Genomic DNA, 25972 nt, shown 5'->3' with positions numbered 1-25972 from the left:
CGCTATTGAACGTAGATACGAAGCTGTATGCAAAAGTATTGGCGAATAGGTTAAGGGATCTGATGCCAGATTGGATTCATGGAGACCAGGTAGGCTTTGTTAGAGGAAGAGAGGGTCGAGATAATGGGTTGAGGTCCCTGATGCTTATACAGAAGAGTAAAATGGAAAAAAATCCAGTAGTGCTGCTCTCGATAGATGCGGAGAAGGCGTTCGATAGGGTTAACTGGAGTTTTATGATGGATACACTGGAGGTCCTGGGACTGGGTAGTAGGATGAGAAAGTGGATTGGAAGATTGTATGAAGGACCGTCTGCGATGGTAATGGTAAACGGAGAGAGATCAGAGACCTTTCCAATGTCAAATGGAACCAGACAGGGATGCCCACTGTCCCCACTGTTGTTTGTTTTATCACTGGAACCCCTGTTATCAACAATTAGGAAAAATATAGATATAAAGGGAATAAATGTTGGAAAGATAGAACATAAGATAGCCGCATTTGCGGACGATTTATTATTCTATGTTGGAAACCCAAGGATAACACTTCCTAACTTAATGAAAACACTGAAGGAATATGGGGAAATGTCAAATTTAAAAATTAACCCGAGTAAAACAGAGATATTAAATATAAATCTTCCAAAAAGTGAAAAAGAAAATATACAGAGAGAATTTCCCTTTATATGGAAAAATAGAGAAATAAAGTACCTGGGAGTAAAACTCACTCCCTCACAGAAGAATCTTTATAAAGCTAATTATATCCCAATGTTAAATGAAATCAGAGAGGAATTGAGGAAAATGGGTGGAGGAAATCCCTCCTGGTTGGGCCGTATTAATCTGATAAAAATGGTAATTCTCCCTAAGATACTGTATAAATTCCAGATGATTCCCATTAATCTTCCAGGGGTGTATTTTAGGACAATCAAGCGAATGGTTACTAAATATATATGGAAAAATAAAAAACCTAGGATATCATATGAAGTGCTAAGCAGAAATAAAGGAAAAGGAGGGTTGGGAGTCCCGGATTTCAAAAGATACCACAGGGCAGCCATCCTAGCGAGAATTTTTGACTGGACACACAACTTAAAGAGTAAACATTGGGTCACAATAGAAAATACACTTAGTAGAAAGGATTTGGGTAGGAGCGTATGGGTGCCACCACAATTTAGAGAATTAGAGGAGAGCACGAGTGTATACACGAGGATTGTAATAAGAGAATGGGATAAAATGCACAAACAGAGGAAATGGGATTTTAATTCATTATTAATGTCACTAAGAAATTCAGACTTTTTTCCCCCAGGTAAAGAGGAAATCTCAGGTAGATGGATTATGAAGGAAGACGCTCAGTTGAGAGATGTAATGGAGGGGGTAAACTTAAGAACACTGGAGGATTTGAAAAAGGAAGAGGGAAGGATTTTCACTGGGATAGATAAATGGAGATATAATCAATTAAAACAATTTGTGGAGAAATTAACGAAGCCCCTTAGAACTAGGAAAGAATGGAATGAACTCGAGAAATATTTAGAAGATAGAGGTGATGGGAAACACAGCACTGCCAAAGCATATAAAGCTCTCACGGATTTAGATAGTAAGTTTAAATTAAAGTATATAGAAAAATGGGAAAAGGATTTAGGAGTGGAGTGGGAAGAACACACACAGAGGAAAATATATAGAATGGTACATGAAAATATTAGTATGCGTGAAGTGGAAATGAATTTTAAATGTTTGACAAGGTGGTATGTCACACCGGTGATAGAGCACAAGATGAGTGAGGAGAAGCAACCCTGGTGTTGGCGAGGATGTGGAGGGTTGGGCACGATGTATCACATTTGGTGGGAATGTCCAAAAATACACACATACTGGGAAAAAGTTACAAACCAAATCAAAATTCTCACTGGAGTGGAGATAGGATTGGATCCTGAAATCTGTCTTTTCCATAACTCAATGATATCTGGAAATAAATATAAAGAACTGGGCATACTGGGCTACCTAAACGCAGCAAAAAGTCTGATTCCTAGGTTTTGGCGTAAGGTTGAGGCACCGAGTGAAGAAGATTGGATGAATAGAGTAGATCAGATTGCTAGATTGGAGAAACTCTATTATCTACAGGAAGATAGGATGGTGATGTATTATGCGAAATGGGAGAAATGGGAGGAGTTCAAAGTAAAGGTAAAGAAAGGTACTGAGTAAGTAAGCATAAAGAAAAGGGAAAGAGAGGATAGGAAGAAACGAGGAGAAAAGAGGTGGGGAAAGGATTAGGAAAAGGGAGAGAATATAGTAATTAGCATCTCTTTCTTTCTTAGTCTTTCTCTTCGGTTCTCAAACCTAGGTTTCCAGAGAATATGAGATACAAGCCAATCAGTCAGATGTCAGGGGTATATAGTAGCGGGGTGGGAGGTGGGCGGGTAATGGGTTAAGGGAGCTATGGGGAGAAAATGAAAATGATACGAAACCAATGATTTATGAGAAATTGTAATATTATATTTTCAATATATGGAAATATGTATTGTTTTTTAAATGAAAAATGAATAAATATTTAAATTATAAAAAAAAAATAAAACTGTGCAGCGTATAAAAAGTGGTCTGAAGATACAGGGGTGCCAACAGGGTCTGACAGATGCGGGTGTTGACTGTCAGAGTACAATAACTGGCAGTGGGAAATTCATCCATGCTTGCTTTTTAGCATGGATGGGGGAGCCTATGATTTTTTCAAGTATATGGCCAGCATTACGTTCATTGTCAACATGAACAAAAATATCCTTAGACAACAGACAATTTAATAAAAAGAAAGTGAAACTAGCTCTCTAGCTCTCACCCGGGTACTTTTCTTGTGCTGTCACAGAAAGATCATAATGGTCACAGTCCCTTTTTGTAGAACTGGAATAATATGATTGTGTTATCTAGAGAAATAATTAAAGAGATAAAAAGGTGAGAAATTAGTACAAAAAGTACAAAAGTAAAAAAAGTACAAAAATACAGACGTACAAAAATACAAAATAGCACAAACAGTAGGAGCACCCACACTGACCAAACATTTATTACCAAATTAAATCTAAGAAAAACACGGTTATGCATCCTTAAAGTCCATCACTACAGTCCTGGCCAAAAGTTTTGAGAATTACACAAATACTAATTTTCATAAATTCTGCTGCTTCAGTGTTTTTAGATCTTTTTCTCAGATGTTACTATGGTATACTGAAGTATAATTCCAAGTATTTCATAAGTGTCAAAGGCTAACATTGACAATTACATTATGTTTATGAAAAGTGTCAATATTTTCAGTGTTGACCCTTCTTTTTCAAGACCTCTGCAATTCGTCCTGGAAGCGGTCAATAAACTTCTGGAGCACATCCAGACTGATGGCAGCCCATTCTTACATAACCAATGCTTGGGATTTGTCAGAATTTGTAGGGTCTTTTTTGTCCACCCAACTCTTGAGGATTGACCACAAGTTCTCAATGGGATTACGTTCTGGGGAGTTTCCCGGCCGTAGACCAAAAATGTCATTGTTTTCTTCCCCAAGCCACTTCGTTATCACTTTTGCCTTATGGCAAGGTGCTCCATCATGCTCAAAAAGGCATTGTTCTTCACCAAACTATTCTTGTATTGTTGAGAGAAGTTGCTCTCAGAGGATGTTTTTTTACCATTCTTAATTCATGGCTGTGTTCTTAGGCAAAATTGTGAGTGAGCTTACTCCCTTGGTTGAGAAGCAACCCCGCACATGAATTGTTTCAGGATGCTTTACTGTTGGCATGACACAGGACTGATGGTCCCTCTATAGTTCTGCACAGCCAGGCAACACGCACTTCCATCACACAGAGACTTGCATCCAGGAGATGGTAGCCAGTCCTTAAACGTTGTTTTGAATTTTTATTAGGGGATTTGAATTGGGATAGGGTTAAGGGTGTACGGGATGCCCAATGGAACTGTGAAACCAAGGACAATGTCCTGGAACTATATACGTTTTTACGGCAAAAATCCTCTTCTTGGAGAGCTAGCCATCATCTCCGATTGTATCACTCCAGACCCTAAATTCTCCTAATTCAGCCAATCTGGGTGAATTCTGGAAAAGGGGATCCAGTGCCTGTCACTTTAAAGTAAGACAGTCCCGGGTAGTTGCTAATCTGATTTCCCACCACAATGCTCCTTCCCCTATCTGGCCCAAGGGGTGCAGGTTTACTCACTTCGTCCTTCTCCTGTGTTGCTGGTGGGTCAGTGGCTGCAACCAGGCCTTCTAGCTGGGCCTCTCTTTCCCTACCATACAGGTGGTCCTCTCTCAGGGGGCTGGTGAAGTCCTAAGCTTTCCTCCTTCCAAGATTCCTGATTGGAGGTGAGCCCCTCTCCATCTGGGACCCTTCCCAGGCTCCTGCTCTCCAGCCTCACTTCCTTTCCATCTTCCACCTGAACTCTCCTCCAACTCTCCTGCTGCTGAGCAGGCTCAATTACTCTTAAAGGCTGTCCTGGCCCCTTGCCAAGCCTCCTGTTGGGGATTTGGCCAGGATTCTCTAAGAGTACAGACCAGCCACTCCTCACCTCTGCTCACTGCTTCTACATCTTTCTCCAAAGTCCTAGAGCAGGGGAAGGTCCCAGACAGCTGGTCTGCAGAGCCTCTCAGCTCTGACATTTATTTGACCTTCCTGTGACTATTACACATGCTGCTACTCAGCCTCTGTCTAACAATTGAAAGTTTAGCTCATCCTAGGTACATAGGAGGGTGCTACATCCAGATGCTCCAAACAATCAGAAAGGGGATTCACCAGAGAAAATGTCTTTACCCTTGTCCTCAGCAGTCCAATCCTTGTACCTTTTGCAGAGTATTAGTCTGTTCCTGATGTTTTTCCTGGAGAGATGTGACTTCTTTTGCTGCCCTTCTTGACACCAGGCCATCCTCCAAGAGTCTTTGCCTCACTGTGCTTGCAAATGCACTCACACCAGCCTGCTGCTATTCCTGAGCAAGTTCTGCACTGGTGGTGCCTGATCCCTCAGCTGAATAAACTTTAGGAGACGGTCCTGGCGCTTGCTGGACTTTCTTGGGCACTCTGAAGCCTTCTTCACAACTGAACCTCTCTCCTTGAAGTTCTTGATGATCTGATAAATGGTTGATTTAGGTGCAATCTTAGTAGAAGCAATATTCTTGCCTGTGAATCCTTTTTTGTGCTAAGCAATGATGACTACACATGTTTCCTTGCAGGTAACCAGAGTCAACAGAGGAAGAACAATGATTTCAAGTACTATTTATTAAAGCTTCCAGCATGTTTTTCTAACTCAATCAAGCATGGCAGAGTGATCTTCAGCCTTGTCCTCATCAACACTGACCCCTGTGTTAACAAGAGAATCACTGACATGATGTCAGCTGGCCCTTCTGTGGCATGGCTGAAATGCAGTGGAAATTTTTTGGGGGGATTAAGTTAATTTTCATGGCTAAGAGGAACTTTGCAATTAATTGCAATTCATTTGATCACTCTTCATAACATTCTGGAGTATATGCAAATTGCCATAATAAAATCTGAGGCAGCAGACTTTGTGAAAATAATATTTGTATCATTCTCAAAACATTTGGCCAGGGCTGTAGATAAAACTGGCAGACCCGCTTCCAAACTATCCATCCCTCCTACTAATTTAAAATGCAATAACAAAAACCCATCCCTAAACTGTTTTTCACTTACCTTAACCTGTTGTGTCTCTCACACCTGTGGCTTACATAGTTACATAGTTAGTCTGGCTGAAAAAGTCCATCCAGTTCAACCATAGAAAAAAAAAGTTATAATCCTATACCCACAGTTGATCCAGAGGAAGGCGAAAAACCCCCCAGCAAAGCATGATCCAATTTTCTCCTGCTGGTAAAGAAATTCCTTCCTGATCCCCCGAGAGGCAATCAGATATTCCCTGGATCAACTTTACCTATAAATGTTAGTATCCAGATATATTCTGTGTATCCAAGAAAGAATCCAGGACTTTTTTGAAGCAATCCACTGAGCTGGCCAGAACCAACTCTATTCCACATTTTCACAGCTCTTACTGTGAAGAAACCTTTCCGTGTTTGAAGATTAAATTTATTTTCCTCCAGACGTAAAGAGTGCCCCCTTGTCCTCTGTTATGATTTCAGGATGAATAGCTCTACACCGAGTTCACTATATGAACCACTGATGTATTTATACATGGAGATCATATCCCCCCTTATGTATTATACATGGTGATCATATCCCCCCTTATGTATTATACATGGAGATCATATCCCCCTTATGTATTATACATGGAGATCATATCCCCCCCTTATGTATTATACATGGAGATCATATCCCCCCTTATGTATTATACATGGAGATCATATCCCCCCTTATGTATTATACATGGAGATCATATCCCCCTTTATGTATTATACATGGAGATCATATCCCCCCTTATGCATAATACATGGAGATCATATCCCCCTTTATGTATTATACATGGAGATCATATCCCCCCTTATGTATTATGTATGGAGATTATATCCCCCTTATGTATTATACATGGAGATCATATCCCCCCTTATGTATTATACATGGAGATTATATCCCCCTTATGTATTATACATGGAGATCATATCCCCCCTTATGTATTATACATAGAGATCATATCCCCCCTTATGTGTTATACATGGAGATCATATCCCCCTTATGTATTATACATGGAGATCATATCCCCCCTTATGTATTATACATGGAGATCATATCCCCCCTTATGTATTATACATGGAGATCATATCCCCCCCTTATGTATTATACATGGAGATCATATCCCCCCCTTATGTATTATACATGGAGATCATATCCCCCTTATGTATTATACATGGTGATCATATCCCCCTTTATGTATATACATGGAGATCATATATCCCCTTATGTATTATACATGGAGATCATATCCCCCCTTATGTATTATACATGGAGATCATATGCCCCCCTTATGTATTATACATGGAGATCATATCCCCCCTTATGTATTATACATGGAGATCATATCCCCCCTTATGTATTATACATGGAGATCATATCCCCCTTATGTATTATACATGGAGATCATATCCCCCTTATGTATTATACATGGAGATCATATCCCCCTTATGTATTATACATGGAGATCATATCCCCCCTTATGTATTATACATGGAGATCATATCCCCCTTTATGTATTATACATGGAGATCATATCCCCCCTTATGTATTATACATGGAGATCATATCCCCCCTTATGTATTATACATGGAGATCATATCCCCCCTTATGTATTATACATGGAGATCATATCCCCCCTTATGTATTATACATTGTGATCATATTCCCCCCCCTTATGTATTATACATGGTGATCATATCCCCCCTTATGTATTATACATGGAGATCATATCCCCCCTTAATCTCCTCTTCTCAAGAGAGAATACATTCAGTTCCTCTAATCTTTCCTCATAGCTGAGCTCCTCCATGCCTCGTATCAGTTTGGTTGCCCTTCTCTGTACTTTCTCAAGTTCCCCAGCCCTGGGTTGAAAGTAAATATTGTGGCCAAAGCTGCTTTTTTATTTAAAATGTAAACAAATTACAAAAAAATAGACCAGAGTTGGCCTTTAACTTTTTTTAAGACATTACTAGAAACATTTTCCAATGACTAAACTAAAGGACATTGCTGGGAGCAAATGATTACTGATTCAATCATACCTGCCCCTAAGAATACTGGCCAATAGATTTTCTCAACTCACTGTTATGTTCACCAGTCCTTTCCCTTTTGCAGTTATGGTATAACTTTCTTTAACAGACATCTGTAAGGACATCAACACAACTTTAAATTATAACAATAACCAAAGAAAAAAAAACTTACATGTGTTGAAAACTGTCAGGAGCTTTAATGAGGTAAAATTTGAGCCCAAACATACATTTTCTAAGCAACTCATTCACTCCCTTATTATTGCACGACTTGACTACTGTAACTCCCTCCTCATCGGCTTACCTCACCGCAGGCTATCCCCGCTTTAGTCCATCTTGAATGCGGCGGCCAGACTCATCCACCTCACAAACCGCTCCATATCCACTACCCCTCTCTGCCAATCCCTCCACTGGCTTCCGATTGCCCAGCGGATAGAATTCAAAATGCTAACACTGACGTATAAAGCTGTTCATAATACTGCCCCAAACTACATCACTGATCTGGTATCCAAATACCACCCGAAACGTACTCTCCGCTCCTCACAAGACCTCCTACTCTCTAGTTCCCTGGTCTCCTCCTCCCATGCCCGCCTCCAGGACTTCTACAGGGCTTTCCCCATCCTCTGGAATTCCCTACCCCAATCCATCAGACTATCACCTACTCTCCTCACCTTTAGGCGCACCCTGAAAACCTATCTCTTCAGGGAAGCCTACCCAGCCCTCAGCTAATTACTGAACTCCTCCACTCTTCCTACCACTCCATCCCCCACAGTATTTTCCTCCTGTACCACTATCCCCTCCCTCCTAGATTGTAAGCTCCAAGGGGCAGGGCCCTCGAACCCCTCATGTATTGAATCGTATTGTTACTGTACTGTCTCGTGTACTGTCTCCCATTGTAAAGCGCTGAGCAAACTATTGGCGCTATATAAATCCTGTATAATAATAATAATAATTTTCTAAGAAAGCCAACACGCAGGGCTGTACTCCATCCCCTTCATCAGGGCTTGATAGAAAACAGTTAAGTAGACTCAAAAAACAGTGAGAATTTTTGTACAGTGAATAGATTGGCACAGCAACAATCAGCAGCTGGTTCATGCAACTGCAACGTTGTGTTGTCTACTCATGAAAGCTAAACAAGATATGTGAAATAAATATGGAATCAGGATAATGTTTGTAGAGGGGATAAGTAATATGAATATTATGTCAGTGAAATATATTTACACCATGATGTTTTATTTTAGAAAAATAATAAAGATACTTTTTTTATACAGTACATTTAAAGTTGTCTGTATACATGCACAAAACGTCCCATGTACCCTTAAGTATCTTGTGTAACATTGATACACAATTTGGCCAAAAGTATGGTAAGAGTTCCAGTGTTTCCAGTGAAGGATACTGTTAATGCTAGAGTCTACAAAGACATTTTAGGTCATCGCACGCTTCCATTCTTTTCATAAAAGTTTGGAAAAGGCCCTTTTGTCTTCCAGCATCGCTGTACCCCTATGTACAAAGCCAGCTTAATAAAGAAACGATCTGACGAGTTTGGTGAGGAGGAACTTGAGTGTCCTGCACAGAGCCCTGACCTCAACCCTACTGAATACTTTTGGGATGAAGTGGAAAGCGGGTCATGAGCCAGGTTTCCTCATCCAACATCAGTAGATCACCTCACAAATGCCATTATGGAGTGTTTCTGTAAAAAAAACTTAGCATTGCTTGTAAATTTGCTCTGTGCAAACAAGGCTAAATGCTCTTAGGCTCTATTCCAGCAATGGGCAAACTACGGCCCGCGGGCCGTTTAATCCGGTCCGGCAAACATCGGCTGTCAGGATGTGTGTAGGCGGGGCAGCGTGAGGAACGTGAGGGGAGCTAGGCTCCTCTCACAGTCTGCCCTGAATACCGGAACGGCGCGGGAACACGGCGAGAGGAACACGCGGAGCAAAGGTAAGTGAATTGACACAGGGGGGACTTGGCTTACTACTTGGGGGGGAATAGTACTGTGGGGGGATGAAATACTATATGAGGGATGAATTAATATGGGGGATGAATTAATAAGGGGAATGAATTACTATAGGGGGAATTAATTACTATAGGGGGGATGAATTACTATATGGGGGATGAATTACTATGGGGGATGAATTACTATATGGGGGATGAATTACTATATGGGGGATGAATTACTATGGGGGATGAATTACTATATGGGGGATTAATTACTATGGGGGATGAATTACTATATGGGGGATGAATTACTATGGGGGATGAATTACTATATGGGGGATGAATTACTATGGGGGATGAATTACTATATGGGGGATGAATTACTATGGGGGATGAATTACTATATGGGGGATGAATTACTATGGGGGATGAATTACTATATGGGAGATGAATTACTATGGGGGATGAATTACTATATGGGGGATGAATTACTATGGGGGATGAATTACTATATGGGGGATGAATTACTATGGGGGATGAATTACTATATGGGGGATGAATTACTATGGGGGATGAATTACTATATGGGGGATTAATTACTATGCTTACTATGGGGGAATATTACTATACTTACTATAGATGACACATACACATCATTCATCTACTCTTGGTCTGGCCCCCGGGTCCAATATATGAACCCATTGCGGCCCTCAAGTCAAAAAGTTTGCCCACCCCTGGTCTATTCCCTGAAATTCGAATGTGTGAATACGGAAAATTCTGCATTATGGCTACTAGATGGTGCTGAGGAGCATACTTATTTCCTATGAGAGTCAGTGCCATCTAATGGCCATAATGCAAAATTTTGTGCATTGTCACATTCAAATTGAAGAGAATATAGCCAGAGAATATATGACTTTGCTACATTCGCACAGAATAAATTTACATACAGTTTTGATGGACAACTTTTTTCATAAATACACCCCTATGTAGCTTGTAAAACTCCTGCTCCATGTGTCATTTACACTTTATGGCCAAAGTTCTGTGGATACTTGACCATCATACTTATATAACCTTCTTGGACATCCCAAAACCATGAGCATTAATATGGGGTCTGCACCTATTGTGGTTATAACAGCCTTCACTTATCTAGTAGGCTTTCCATAATATATTAAAGTGTGTCTGTAGGAGCTTCTGCCCATTTATGGCTCACAAGTTGTGTTCTAGTTCAGTATGGTTGAGGGTCAGGGCTCTGTCCAGGCCTCTTGAGTTCCTTCACACCAAACTCATGAAACCATGTCATTATGAAGATGGCTTTGTGCCCAGGGGCACAGTCTTGGTGGAGCAGAACATGGCCTTCACCAATCTGTTACCAAAAGGTTGCAAGTGCACAATTGTTTAAAGTGTTGTTGCATAGCAGTCCCTCAGCCTTTTTAAGGAATCCCAGCTAAATTAATTAATTGGGGGTCAGAGAGAAGAATGCCATCCTCAGAGACAGCTAAAAAACATTATTGGAGTCATGTCTCTGGCTTAGCCAAGTATCTGTGGACCCAGAATTATGCAGCCACTATCAAATAGGAGGTCAATCAGCCACAGCTTAAGCAGCCCCTAGTGACCCCTAGAGCAAGGCTGGTGAAACCACTAAGCGAACTAAGCAGCTGCTTAAAGTGTACTGTCACCTAGGGCACAGCCACAGGCGCTGGTTTCCCTACTCTCCACCATGGCTGAGTCTAGGGGGGTGCTAAGGTGGGCTATGCCTCCCCCCAGATTTCAGTTGTGCCCCCCTAGGCCAGTTTTTCCATGGACACTGTGCCTGGCTGCTTAGTGCCTTCCCCCGTCCCTGTACTCATAGCTGGGACAAGGGGAGAGCAGCCTGGAGCAGTGAAGCCTGCAAAGGAGAAATGACAAGAGAGAGTCGAGATGTGCGGGCTGTGCTCTCCTCTCCTGTCCATGGAGCGGCCCTCGATATAACAGATGACACAGGATCGCTCTTACATCGGCATGTTCAGTGTTTGATTCATTCCCTGGTTTCGTACCACCAAGATATGAGCGACCATTGGAGGAAATGGGGGGGCGGGGTAATTGAGCCGTGTACAGCCCGATCCAAGAGCGATCTGTGTCATCTGCTGTATGGAGGATCACTTCAATGAAAGGAGTAGGAGCACAGCACAACCCGCACCTTTACCCTGTTTCTTGCCTGTAAGTTTGTGGGGGGAGCATACAGGCCAGGAGAACTGTACACAATGAAAGAGGGGGGTAACAATCATTTGTGCTCAGATGAGAGGTTTGTGCAAGAGGGGGGATGGGGGCTATTTATGCTGGGAAGGGTAATGGGGATGATGGGAATTTGTGGTAGGGAAAGGAATGGGGGGATATTTGTAGGAGTAGGACGGAGGTTTGGGGAGGATTTGTGCTAGGAGGGGGGAATTTGTGCTAGAAGGGGGGATTGGGGGATTTGTGCTAGGAAGGGGGAATTTGTGCTAGGAGATGGGATTGGGGGATTTGTGCTAGGAGGGGGGAATTTGTGCTAGGAGAGGGGATTTGGCGATTTGTGTTAGGAGGGGGGATGGGGGAATATATACTAGGATGGCGAATTGGGGGAGATTTGTGTTAGGATGGGGGATTGTGCTAGGAAAGGGGATTGGGGGATTTGTGCTAGGAGGGGGGAATTTGTGCTAAGAGAGGGGATTGGGGGATTTGTGCTAGGAGGGAGGAATTTGTGCTAAGAGAGGGGATTGGGGGATTTGTGTCAGGAGGGGGAATATATACTAGGATGGGGAATTGGGGGAGATTTGTGTTAGGATGGGGGATTTGTGCTAGGAAAGGGGATTGGGGGGGTCATGCTAGGAGGGAGGATTGGGGGAAGGATTTGTGCTAGGAGGGGGGGTTGTGCTAGGAGGTGGAATTTGCACTAGTAAAGGGGCTTGGGGGGAATTTGTGCTAGAACAGGGGGAGGGGGGCGTTGTATTAGGAAGGGGGATTGTGCTAGGAGGGGGAATTTGTGCTAGGAGGGGTGATTTGGAGGGGTTCGTGCTAGGAGGAGGGATTTAGGGGGATCTGTGCTAGCAGGCGGGGTTGGGGGGGATTTATGCTAGGAGGGGGAATTTGTACTAGGAGGGGGGTTTTGGGTAGGGAGGGTAATTTTGAGATAATTGTGCTAAAGGGAGGAATTTATGCTAGGAGGGGGGATTTGGGGGGAGGTGATTTGTGCTAGGGTGGAAAATTTGAGGGGAAAGAGGATGTGTGCTAGGAGGGGTGAAGTAAAACTACAGTTGAAGTTTTATTTTTCGGTGGGAAAGGGGTGCAAGTACCCGGTCTTGCCTAAGGTGCAAAACAGTCAAGTACCAGCCCTACCCTAGAGGAACCATAGGACTCCTCAGAACTCCAGATGACATTGGCTGTTGTAGGGTGTAGACATATTTTCAGCTATAGAGTGTATTTTTGCCCCCTGTTAATGAGTAATCTCACCTCTCGACCGTATCCAAAGCTGTCATAGGTCTTGAAGATGAACCTTTTAAAGTCCCTCTTAGGAAACTGCATTAAGACTTCCATGTCCACTTCATAGATAGTTGGCACAACTTTGTAGTACTGAGCAAGGGCTTGGAGCATCATAACAGTAGCCTAGAATATTGGAACATTGTTATGTCAATACATATAGTTGTACATGCTCTCATTTTATTGTATTGAATGAAGGGTGGGAGGATGTTCTCTTACCACTTCCCCTCTCACACCTGTAAACCCCCAATGGACCAGTTTTTACATTTCTGTTATGGACCTGTTTATGCAGCAATAACTTATTCATTACTTAAGATAACAAAGTAATACATATATTGTTTATTTTAGTCTCGGTTCACACTGCTGCAACTTATCATGCAACTTGCAACACAAAATCGCATGATAAGTCAAAACATATTCATTTCAATGGATGCCTTCTTAACCACTTGTCCGCGGCTTCCCTGGGCAAAATCACGTAAATATACTTGATTTTGCATATCTGGATAGGGGGCACGCATGTGCTGCCCTACCTGCGCTGCTTTTGGCTCCTGAGGATGTCAATCACCGGGTTCCAGTTGGCGATTTTTGGACAGGACTCAGTGATCATCAACGAAGCTGAATTGGGAGAGATCTGTGTGTAAACAACACAGATCTCTCTCCTGTCAGCATAGACCTGCTGCTTTCTATCTCTCTGCACAGCAGAGAGATAGAAAGCAGCAGGTCCAGGGGTGTATTTACCACAAGGCAAACAAGGCACTTGCCTAGGGCGGCGTATTTCAGGGGGGGCAGCACTGTGAAGGTGAGTGTCTTTCTCTCTCTCACCATGGGGGATGGTGGCTGGTGTAAAGTAATAGTGGAAGCTTCGGGTGGAGGGCAGGAGTGTTCTTGGTCAATGTCAGGCTCTCTCTGCGGGGGGGGGGATGCGCCAAATTTTGTGTTGCCAAGGGCAAGCACAAAAACCTAAATACACCACTGAGCAGGTCTGCTTAGTAAAACACAACACAGTACACAATAAACTCACTCCCTAACACACAGTTAACCCTTTTAACGCCCAAATGTTAGCCCCTTCCTGCCCAGTGTCATTAGTACGGTGCCAGTGCTTTTTATTAGCACTGATCACTGTATTAGTGTCATGGGGATGTCAGTGGCAGTTTATCAGTCCCCTCCCCCACCCCCTTCACTGTGTTAGAATGCCCATCGCAGTCCCACTATAAGTCGCTGATTACTAGTATAAAAAAAAATAAATAGAAATTCCAGTATCTATACCGCCATTTTAGATGCTATAGCTTTCACGTAAACCAATTAATATACAATCATTGGGATTTTTTTTTTAACAAAGACATGAAGGAATTGTATTTTTTTTACTGGACATGTTTAATAGCAAAAAGTCAAAAATATTGTTTGGTTTTTTTTTCAAAATTGTCGGTCTTTTTTTGTTTATAGCACAAAAAAATAAAAAAAACACAGGCGATCAAATACCACTGAAAGAAATCTCTATTTGTGGGGAAAAAAATTACAAATGTAATTTATGTACAGCATTGCATGACTGCGCAATTGTCAGTTAACCTCTTCAAGTCCGGATACTTTTACCCCTTCCTGTCCAGGCCAATTTTCGGCTTTCAGCGCTGTCGCACTTTGAATGACAATTGCGCGGTCATGCAACACTGTACCCATATGAATTTTTTAGCATTTTTTTTGAGACAGATAAAACTTTATTTTGGTGGTATTTATTCACCACTGGGATTTTTATTTTTTTTGCTATATAAATGAAAATGTCCAAAAATTTTGAAAAAAAGTGTTTTTCTTATAACATTCAGTTATCTTGTTAGTAAAAAAAAAATAACCCAAATTAGTTTATAACCAAAAATTATAGTTTTTCAAAATTCTTTTTACATTTTTTTTTTCATTTTTTTTTATATTATTATTTATGTTTTTTTTTTTACATACTGTCACCCTAGCAGTACAGTGTCACTATAGTGACACTGTACTACTTGTAGGGGGTGATGAAGATTTTCTTTACACTGATTGCTTTTAAACCCATAAAGGCTGTAAAAGCAATCATTTCTCCTTCTCTCTGGCTACAATCTTGCAGCCATTGAGAAAGAGCTGTGATTGGTCACAGCTTGTCACATGGTACAAGGCTGTTGTGAATAGCCCTGTACCATGTGATCTCTGTGATCATTCACAGATTTCACACATAGTAAGCAATGATGTCAGAAGTGACATTGCTTACTACTCTTCATGTGATCACTGATTGGCCAATCAGTAATCACATGATTGGCACCTCACACAGACGTCCCGTACAACGATCGGTGTTCCTCTGTGTCCGGAGGACACAGTGGGCACCGGATCGCGGTGCTGCACGCTCCCAGGGAGCACGCACAAGCAGGGAGTGGGGAGGCCATTTATAAACAGCCATCCGACCCTGCACTGCTCCCATCCGGCCATTTATATATATGGGCTGGATGGGAAGTGGTTAAAGCAACGCAGCGCTGAATTGCAAAAAATGTCCTGGTCAGGAAGGGGGTGTAAATCCTCTGGAGGGCAAATGGTTAATCAATGCAACTCAGGTTGCAGCACCAGCAACAAAAAAATAAAGGTCCCTGCACCACTTTTCTGCGACTTAGGTGAGCTTGAGTGCCATAGACTACAATGTTAAATCACAAAAGTCGCAAGCAAGTCGCATGACTTTGGGGTTGCAGCAGTGTGAACTGAGCCTAAAGAACAAATGAAAGCCTTCCTTTTGTTATACTGTCTTGCAAAAATGATTTTTAATGCATTCTTTAGACAAAAAAAACAAACAAAAAATGCACTTTTTTTTCAACCAGTGATTTTTTAAAAAAACGTGTTACCTTAGATAAAAAATATAAATTTTATTATATATTTATAGAGAAATTATATATATATATATATATACATAAATTTAATTCTATAGTTTGCTCTGTTTAGAATGACACTATAATTGTAGCATGCCCCGTGTGAATGAGGCCTTTGTGTTTCTGGTAACCCCAACCTTGATGGCGGGATGGCGCCTGTAGGATGCCTGCATGCCAACTCCTCTTTTATGGCTATGGGCGGGATTACTTTTTGTTTATAGTCTATAACTGTTTAGTTTTAGTGGTCAGCAGGGACTACAAGTCAGAGAGAATGTAAAGAATGGAGCTGAGCTAGTCGATATATAACCAATCAAAGGCATGGGCTCCAGTAAGGCACATGAGTGTTCTCCAGAGACCTGCCCAGCACATTCACTTCATGGCCCTTGGATTTGTTTTTGTTTCTGGATGCATGCTTTCTAGCACTGAGCTAAGGGCGTGTGCTGTACACACAGAAATCAAAGCTTTGAGTCATTGAAATCAATGTATTAGCTTAAAAGCACAATTGGAGCAAACTTACACAGTGGCTAAATGGTTAGCATTTCCGCCTGGCAGTACTCGGGTCGTTGCTTCGAAACCCAGCCACGGCACCACCTGCCTGGAGTTTGCATGTTCTCCCTGTGCTTGTGTGGGTTTTCTCCGGGTACTCTGGTTTCCTCCCACACTCCAAAGACATGCTGGTAGGTTAATTGGATCCTGTCTAAATTGGCCCTAGTATATGTATGTATGAATGTGAGTTAGGGGCCTTAGATTGTACGCCCCTTGAGGGTTAGGGACTGATGTGAATGTACAATATATATGTAAAGCACTGCACAAATTAACAGAGCTATAAAAGTACCTGAAAAAAATAAATAAACTTGCAGAAACCAGACGCATCAGTACTCAACATTGGCGCACTGCTGCTACTTTAACCCCTGGTTCACATATGTGCGGGCCGTGTTTTGCACGGGCATGAAAGCCCATTCATTTGAATGGACTCCTGTGCCGTGACACGCAGGGAAGAAGTCCCTGCACTTCTTTGGAAAATGCAGCTTGTACGGGAACCTCGGTTCCCAGTACAATTGCGTTTTCCAGTGCAGGCGGCGTGCCATTAGAATTATTGGCACCCGCCCACGGGTCCGCATTTCTCTGTGGTGCTGATTTTCGTGCGGATCCGCAGCGGCACCACCCGCACAGATGTGAACCTAGAGTTAAGGAGTCTTATAAAGGGGGAATAACTCCACTAAGATGTTACGTCCCGTAGCCGCGTCTTTTATGCCTGCATGTTTTCCTCTTCTCTTCCCCTTCTTGGTGGTCCAGTAGGGAGATGAATTGAAATACATTGAAATACACTCACTTGGGTGGTGTCTCCAGTGGTGCCTCCATAGAAATTTTGCTCTAAAAGCCACTGAGCAATGCGACCAATGGAATTCCATTGCTCCATTTTTATTAGTGCGAGGAGGGCATAAGATGTTGCCTCAATGGATACAAAGCGAGAGTTTGGGTCGTTCCAATAGTTACCTGTAATCATTCAAAAAGAAAAAAAAAAAACATAATGGTTGGTACAAAGTTGATCTGCTGCTCCCATTAAATATAGTAATAATGCCATGTACACATGCTCTCGAACACAGAACTGAGGGTAGGTGCTGTACAGAAATCATGTCTTTGCGGCAGCTGCCATTGAAGTCCTTAAATCAGTTTATGCAGTTAGACAAACAGCAATGTTTAGAATGAAATAACCCGGGATAACCAATAAGATTTCTTCTCTGAGTTAACTTTTGTACAATGACCTCTTATCAGTAGTTATAGCACACCCTTGTTGCACTGTATCAATAATGAGCCTAATAAATCAAAGAATATGATAAAAAATCATATATACTGTGTATAAAAATACAATTTTATTTTATTTATTTATTTTTAAAAGTAGTATTTCAATCAGCGTAACTAAAACTTTTTGTAACTTAAAGAATCTCTCAAGATGGGAATAAAATATACAAATACTGTTCTGCCCCACTTTTATGTAATTTTTCTGTATTTTATTGAACTGCTTGAAATTATTATTGATCTTTAACTACAACTTGTTTACTATGTGATTAATCCCCCCCCCCCATCCCGTCCTCCCCTCTTATTTAGTGCAAGTTAGCTCAGTCCTTGCTAGACCCTCCTAGTTTCTTCCAGTTTCTTTTCTTTCTAGTTTCTTTTGACATGCGTTGCCTATTCATTTGTCTTTGCTGCAAAAGCCAGTTAGACTGGGGCAATGGCCATTTTTTGTACTTGAAGAGGGGTGGCCTCCCTCAGGTTCACCTGCCCTTGATCTATCCATTAAATACATGTGCCTCTACTATGGGGGGCTCTTACAATTGGAGAGTTAGGACCACAGAATATTGGGGTGCCATAACGTGGCTCTGTGGCTTACGTATGTATTTGCAAATGTGTGCTAACTAAACCCCTATTTTAACGCATACTGTTAGACAGGTTAATTCGGTTGTTGCCAAGCTGGCTGGCAAGTTGACCAGGAACTTTCTTTTCTCTCTTTTTCTTTTGAAATGCGTTGCCTGTTCATTTGTCCTTGCTGCAAAAGCCAGTTATAGACTGGGGCAGTGGCCATTTTTTGTATAGTTTCTTCCATGTTTCCACAGCCAATGTTAGCTATTTGCAGAGACAGGGTTTAGGAAAGTCATAGGGGGTGCAGCTGTGCATAGTAACCAATCAGCTTCTAAATTCAGCTTGTTCAATTAAGCTTTGACAAAGAAAACTTAGAAGCTGATTGGTTACTATGCACAGCTGCACCCCCTGTGACTTTCCTAAACCCTGTCTCTGCAAATAGCTAACATTGACTGTGGAAACATGGAAGAAACCATAGATTCTAAGTCTACCAGTTTTAGTAAATCTCCCCCATTGTCTTCTTACTCTTCAAAAGACTTGATAAACATCCAAACATTCTATCTTAATTAGCATTGGATTCCACTTATGTGTTGTATTTAAGAGTTAAGCTGTCTGTGGATCGTGCCAAGTCAGCAGATACTGTCCAAACAGACTGGGCCTAAGAAGGTATGTCAGTGCATAAAATGGCATGTAAAACAGCACATGCTGTACAGTAAATATTGTAATATTGATGATTCAGAACATCTGAACTCATTCTTACTCTTCATGTCTCATGAATAGAATTTACTTGTGGAGTAGCAGCAGCACGTACCTGTAGATGCAGCCATCAATTTGTTGGTGTCCTGAAGTCCTCTAGCTAAGGCCAGAGCATAAGATGTGATAGCAACAGAATATGGATTTTTCAGAGAGGGATAGGCCGTAATCAGAAATGTCAAAGTCTTTTCAATTGAACTAAACTGGGGAGAGTAAGAATACAGACAGCATGAGGAACATTCAAACATCAGTTCATGTAATATATATATTTCAGGTACTTATATAGCATTGTCAATTTACGCAGCTCTTTACATATATATTGTACATTCACATCAGTCCCTAACCCTCAAGGGGTGTACAATCTAAGGTCCCTAACTCACATTCATACATACACATACTAGGGACAATTTAGACAGGAGCCAATTAACCTACCAGCATGTCTTTGGAGTGGGGGAGGAAACCGGAGTACCCGGAGGAACCTTCATGAATGTAAGTTAGGGACCTTATATTGTACACCCCTTGAGGGTTAGGGACTGATGTTAATGTACAATATATATGTAAAGCGCTGCGTAAATTGATGGCACTATATTGTGGCGATCGCGTCGTCAGACCCCAGCCCTTCTCACCAAACTCGTGACCGAAGTACTAGCCAATCTAAAACTGCGATGTCACGTGCGTAACAATGCTACACCCTGCACACCGATTTTCCAGCTAATTGGACCACGATCGACGCACCTGCAGCCTGGGAGCACTTGTTACTGGGTCAGGTTAATTAAGCAATTAACCCTTCACACTGCCACCACCTCCTTTTTGTACAGAGAAAGAGGAAACTCAGCAATACACTAGGATGATTGATTAATCGTCGGTATTCCGCTATCTCCACAGACAGGTTATACAGAGGGTTAAACACTCACCGTAGCGCTCTCCAGCTGCAGGGAATCGTAAGTCACATTCAAGAGCTATAGAAACAGTTCAACACTTTCAGAAAGTAAGATTTATTACTAAAAGGTCAAAAGGGTGCAGTAGAAATATTTACAGAAAAAAGATGTAACCAATATATACAGTTGCAAGAAAAAGTATGTGAACCCCTTGGGAGTGATGCAACAGGACAATGACCCAAAGCATACAAGTAATTCAACAAAACAATGGCTGCAACAGCACAGAATACGCCTTCTGGAGTGTCCCAGTCAGAGTCCTGACCTCAACCCGATTGAAATGCTGTGGCATGACCTTAAGAGAGCGATTCACACCAGACATCCCAAGAATATTGCTACACTGAAACAGTTTTGTGAAGAGGAGTGGTCCAAAATGACTCCAGATCGTTGTGCAGGTCTGATCTGCAACTACAGGAAACGTTTGGTTGAGGTTATTGCTGCCAAAGGAGGGTCAACCAGTTATTAAGTCCAAAGGTTCACATACTTTTTCCTCCCTGCACTGTGAATGTTTACATGTTATGTGCAATTAAACCATGGCAACATCTAATGTTTGTGTAGTATTATGTTCAGCAGACTGTGTTCTTCTATTGTTGTGACTTAGATGACGTTCAGAGCACATTTTATGCCCAATTCATGCAAAACTCCACGTAATCCCAAGGGGTTCACATACTTTTTCTTGCAATTGTATAAGTACATGTAATTAAAAAATAAAATACCACAGACTTGTGTCTTGAAATGCCATTGTTTCAATCCATTCCAGCTGCTGCAGGTATTCTACACTGCCAGGTATGTAAATGTTTGCCCTGATGTTCCTTCAACAGCTCATATATCACTACAGGACATGTAAGCAGGTGTAGTTAACTAGTCTGCCACTAGGTGGCTCTGTCCCAAAATAATGTGTTGTAAAAGGGAATAGTGTAACTGGGTGTTAGGTCCCTTTTAGACAAAACCTTCATGTAGTGATGTACTGGGTGGAGGTAGTGCCCGTGTATATGCCAGGTTGGGAGGAGACTAGTGCAGTCGGGGCATGGGAGCCAAACAACCCACCTGCAGATGTAGTCAGCTAACAGAGGCCCTGGACAGGGCAGAAGGAAATGGTGAGATATTCCTATGCTCAGAAGAGTCAGCTGTAGTCGCCCTGTCTCACTAAACATGGTGTAAGTGGACCGGGAACATAGTTTAGCTGGACTAAGAGTGGGATGCACAAGTCCCTTTAGGCCAGAGCAGAATACATAGAGCCCAATAGCCAAGTCACAGTGAATACTAATGACCCTGGGAATGAGAGAGATACACTAAGAGAAGATGGCCTTCAGTGTTACTAAACCCACAACAGTACAATCAGTCTGTATATGCAGTAAAGCATGCTTGTTATACTCACTGTGGAACCTAAGGGGTTAATCCTCTGCATGGTGTAAAAAGGCTGTGAGTTCCTGACTTCTATTATCCTCCCCTTCTTTCAGTGTCCCCCTCGTTTCTCCTGATGAGACATATCGTGTGGAGTCACTCTGCACATGCTCAGTTTGGAGTAAATTGCTAGAGAGGTTTTTTTTTTTCTTGTGAGAGAGCATGTGATTAGCACAGAGCCAATCAGCATTGTCCAGACAGAGGTCAGGGGTTCTGCATCTTCCTAGAGCAAAATGAAAACTCCTCCTACAAGCTGTAACCAGTGCTCTGCCGGACACTGATAGAAGTCACAAGACTGCTCTAACTTCTGATGAGAAAAGGTATTTAGCAGTTTATATTTACTAAAATAATTATTGCATTTCCATGTTCTGTGTACTGTGAGAGACCAGATATAGTGAATGCAGGATCCGGGGAGACCAGATATAGTGAATGCAGGGTCCGGGGAGACCAGATATAGTGGATGCAGGGTCCGGGGAGACCAGATATAGTGAATGCAGGGTCCTGGGGAGACCAGATATAGTGAATGCAGGGTCCGGGGAGACCAGATATAGTGAATGCAGGGTCCGGGGAGACCAGATATAGTGAATGCAGGGTCCAGGGAGACCAGATATAGTGAATGCAGGGTCCGGGGAGACCAGATATAGTGAATGCAGGGTCCGTGGAGACCAGATATAGTGAATGCAGGGTCCAGGGAGACCGGATATAGTGAATGCAGGGTCCGGGGAGACCAGATATAGTGAATGCAGGGTCCAGGGAGACCGGATATAGTGAATGCATGGTCCGGGGAGACCAGATATAGTGAATGCAGGGTCCTGGGGAGACCAGATATAGTAAATGCAGGGTCCTGGGAGACCAGATATAGAGAATGCAGGGTCCGGGGAGACCAGATATAGTGAATGCAGGGTCCTGGGAGACCAGATATAGTGAATTCAGGGTCCGGGGAGACCAGATATAGTAAATGCAGGGTCCTGGGAGACCAGATATAGAGAATGCAGGGTCCGGGGAGACCAGATATAGTGAATGCAGGGTCCTGGGAGACCAGATATAGTGAATTCAGGGTCCGAGGAGACCAGATATAGTGAATGCAGGGTCCTGGGAGACCAGATATAGTGAATTCAGGGTCCGGGGAGACCAGATATAGTGAATGCAGGGTCCGGGGAGACCAGATATAGTGAATGCAGGGTCCGGGGAGACCAGATATAGTGAATGCAGGGTCCTGGGGAGACCAGATATAGTAAATGCAGGGTCCTGGGAGACCAGATATAGAGAATGCAAGGTCCGGGGAGACCAGATATAGTGAATGCAGGGTCCTGGGAGACCAGATATAGTGAATTCAGGGTCCGGGGAGACCAGATATAGTGAATGCAGGGTCCGGGGAGACCAGATATAGTGAATGCAGGGTCCAGGGAGACCAGATATAGTGAATGCAGGGTCCGGGGAGACCAGATAGACTGTGCCCTTTTGCTTCATCCCCCAACCCCAGTCCTGTATCCTTTGTGTTGATTAATATTTGATTTATCACATTTTTGTTTATTGATTAAAATACATTTTACTGAAAATGCTAATAAATATATATTTAATTCTGTTAATGTTTTACACTTTATTTCTTGTAAGTAAATTGGGGCAGGCTGGAGGGACCCCAGTGCATTACTTTGCTCAGAGGCCCATGATGTTATTAGGACGGCCATGGGGTCAGTTAAAGCACATATGGGGTAGGAGGTAAGTTTACAACGAGAGGTTAACTCAGCACCAGTAAGGCTGAGAGTAGTTGCCATGGGTAATCAAGGTCCTGAGTCAAGCAAAAAGCAGCCTGTCATGAAGCATGGTACCTGGGTAAGGTGAGGTGTCCTCTGGTAGCAGGGGGGGGGTGTCTGTGATCGGACACCCTCCCCAACGGTCAGTTTCCCATAGCAACCAGGACCAGACCCTCAGCCTGGCCTCATGGTACGAATGGAAGGGAGCATGAGGAGTTAAGTGTGAGCACACATGAATGAGGTCCACGCTGGGTGCTTGGTGGGACCTCATTCTGTGAGCATGCATGAGGTCCACGCTGGGTGCTTGGTGGGACCTCATTCTGTGAGCATGCATGAGGTCCATGCTAGGTGCTTGGTGGGGCCTCATTCTGTGAGCATGCATGAGATCCACGCTAGGTGCTTGGTGGGACCTCATTCTGTGAGCATGCATGAGATCCACGCTAGGTGCTTGGTGGGACCTCATTCTGTGAGCATGCATGAGGTCCACTCTAGAAGCTCGGTGGGACCTTATTCTGTGAGCATGCATGAGGTCCACGCTGGGTGCTTGGTGGGACCTCATTCTATGAGCATGCATGAGGTCCACGCTAGGTGCTTGGTGGGACCTCATTCTGTGAGCATGCATGAGATCCATGCTGGGTGCTTGGTGGGACCTCATTCTGTGAGCATGCAAGAGGTCCACATTTTGTGAGCATGCATGAGGTCCACGCTGGGTGCTTGGTGGGACCTCATTCTGTGAGCATGCATGAGGTCCATGCTGGGTGCTTGGTGGGACCTCATTCTGTGAGCATGCATGAGGTCCACGCTGGGTGCTTGGTGGGACCTCATTCTGTGAGCATGCATGAGGTCCACGCTGTGTGCTTGGTGGGACCTCATTCTGTGAGCATGCATGAGGTCCACGCTAGGTGCTTGGTGGGACCTCATTCTGTGAGCATGCATGATATCCACGCTAGGTGCTTGGTGGGACCTCATTCTGTGAGCATGCATGAGATCCACGCTAGGTGCTTGGTGGGACCTCATTCTGTGAGCATGCATGAGGTCCACTCTAGAAGCTCGGTGGGACCTCATTCTGTGAGCATGCATGAGGTCCATGCTGGGTGCTTGGTGGGACCTCATTCTGTGAGCATGCATGAGATCTATGCTGGGTGCTTGGTGGGACCTTATTCTGTTAGCATGCATGAGGTCCATGCTGGGTGCTTGGTGGGACCTCATTCTGTTAGCATGCATGAGGTCCATGCTGGGTGCTTGGTGGGACCTCATTCTGTGAGCATGCATGAGGTCCACGCTAGGGGCTTGGTGAGACCTCATTCTGTGAGCATGCATGAGATCCATGCTGGGTGCTTGGTGGGACCTTATTCTGTTAGCATGCATGAGGTCCATGCTGGGTGCTTGGTGGGACCTCATTCTGTTAGCATGCATGAGGTCCATGCTGGGTGCTTGGTGGGACCTCATTCTGTGAGCATGCATGAGGTCCACGCTGGGTACTTGGTGGGACCTCATTCTGTGAGCATGCATGAGGTCCACGCTAGGAGCTCGGTGGGACCTCATTCTGTGAGCATGCATGAGAGCCACGCTAGGTGCTTGGTGGGACCTCATTCTGTCACTGGGAGTGAGGTGACAGACATACACTGAACAGGTGGAGAGGGCATAGGCTCAGCAGTGTCCCTCCTAAATGTGACAGTTCACAGTTAATGTGTGCAGTGACACGGAACAACATGTTTTACTAGGACTAGCAATGCATGATTCATCCCTAAGTAAGTGGCCTGCCTTAAGGTTGATTTCAACTGAACGCGGCCACAGCCTCATCCCAGGGCATTGAAGCAGGGCGAGAGCTTGGAGGTTTGGTGCCAACAGCCAGCCAATCACAAGTTCCCTTACAGACATACATGCCAACAAGAGGAACCATTGCATGCAGCAAAGAAAGCAGATACGTGATCAGCTGACGGGTGGAATACTTGCAGTGGATGGAGAGCAGTGAAGTGGTCATGTTTCAAATATGAGGCACTGGAAAGGTAATTACACTGCCTATTCTTTAACACGTTAAAAAAATACAAGAAAATGAAGAGACAAAATTGCATGAGGTAAAAGTGTGGTGAAAAGGAATCTTGTGGTCACCTACAGGAATATGATCGGCACATAACGTTTGGCTTTCCAGAATGGTCACAAGAACAAAAGCTGTCAGCGTAGTCTTCAGTTCATTGCTGGTCCCCTTGTTTCCACCCTAGACAAAACAGAAAACATAAGCAAGACACATAAAAGCCAAATATACATAAATATCCTAGAAAATCAAGAACGTTTGCAAATTTAATGATTTGCCTTTTTCCTTAATCCTACTGTCCCCTGAGATCTGTAGTAGAATCCTCTTTAGATGAACCTGATCACAATGTGCTTACTTTACTAAAGGCAAATAGACTGTTCACTTGGCAATGACGTTTCTCTTTTTAAGGGAATTATCTCCCGAGGAAGCTTAGTGAATGAGCTGAAACAATGCTGACTTTCATCATCCAATCGTGTGCAAGCAAAAATGCAGTTTTTTTTTATCTCCTAGCAAGTTAATGGGTATTCTCTGCAAACATGATTTGCCTTTGAGGATCAAGGGACGTATTTGTCCCATGTTTTTAATTGCCTTTATCATCTGATTAAGAACTTAAAACTCTTTTTTTTTTTTGGTTTGAGTCAAAATATTAGTTTTTATCAACAAACAACAAATGGATCTAGCTTTTTGCCAATTATTTCATGAAATGGCTTAGTTACAGCAACTGAAGTGTACGAACTTTAAAAACAAAAAATTGAT

General features: G+C 43.0%; 1 protein-coding gene across 1 annotated transcript in view; it reads right to left on the bottom strand.

The window, feature by feature from the left end:
- The window catches only part of LOC149453932 (A.superbus venom factor 2-like), a 290293-nt gene that overhangs the window by 128754 nt on the left and 135567 nt on the right, over positions 1-25972 (bottom strand). The window contains exons 26-31 of the mRNA XM_089688005.1: positions 25298-25399; positions 19147-19291; positions 17308-17471; positions 13072-13224; positions 7725-7784; positions 2809-2893 (exon numbers count right to left, since the gene is read on the bottom strand). Coding sequence (XP_089544131.1) covers positions 2809-2893; positions 7725-7784; positions 13072-13224; positions 17308-17471; positions 19147-19291; positions 25298-25399 — 709 coding nt within the window. The remainder of the gene's footprint in view (positions 1-2808; positions 2894-7724; positions 7785-13071; positions 13225-17307; positions 17472-19146; positions 19292-25297; positions 25400-25972) is intronic.

This window comes from Staurois parvus, unplaced genomic scaffold, assembly GCF_062004578.1.
Source record: "Staurois parvus isolate SC_StPar_1 unplaced genomic scaffold, SC_StPar_1.0 ptg000444l, whole genome shotgun sequence".
In the NCBI taxonomy this organism is placed as follows: Eukaryota; Metazoa; Chordata; class Amphibia; order Anura; family Ranidae; genus Staurois; species Staurois parvus.
Note: the sequence above shows the minus strand (reverse complement) of the source record. Positions and strands in the feature narration are given on the sequence as shown.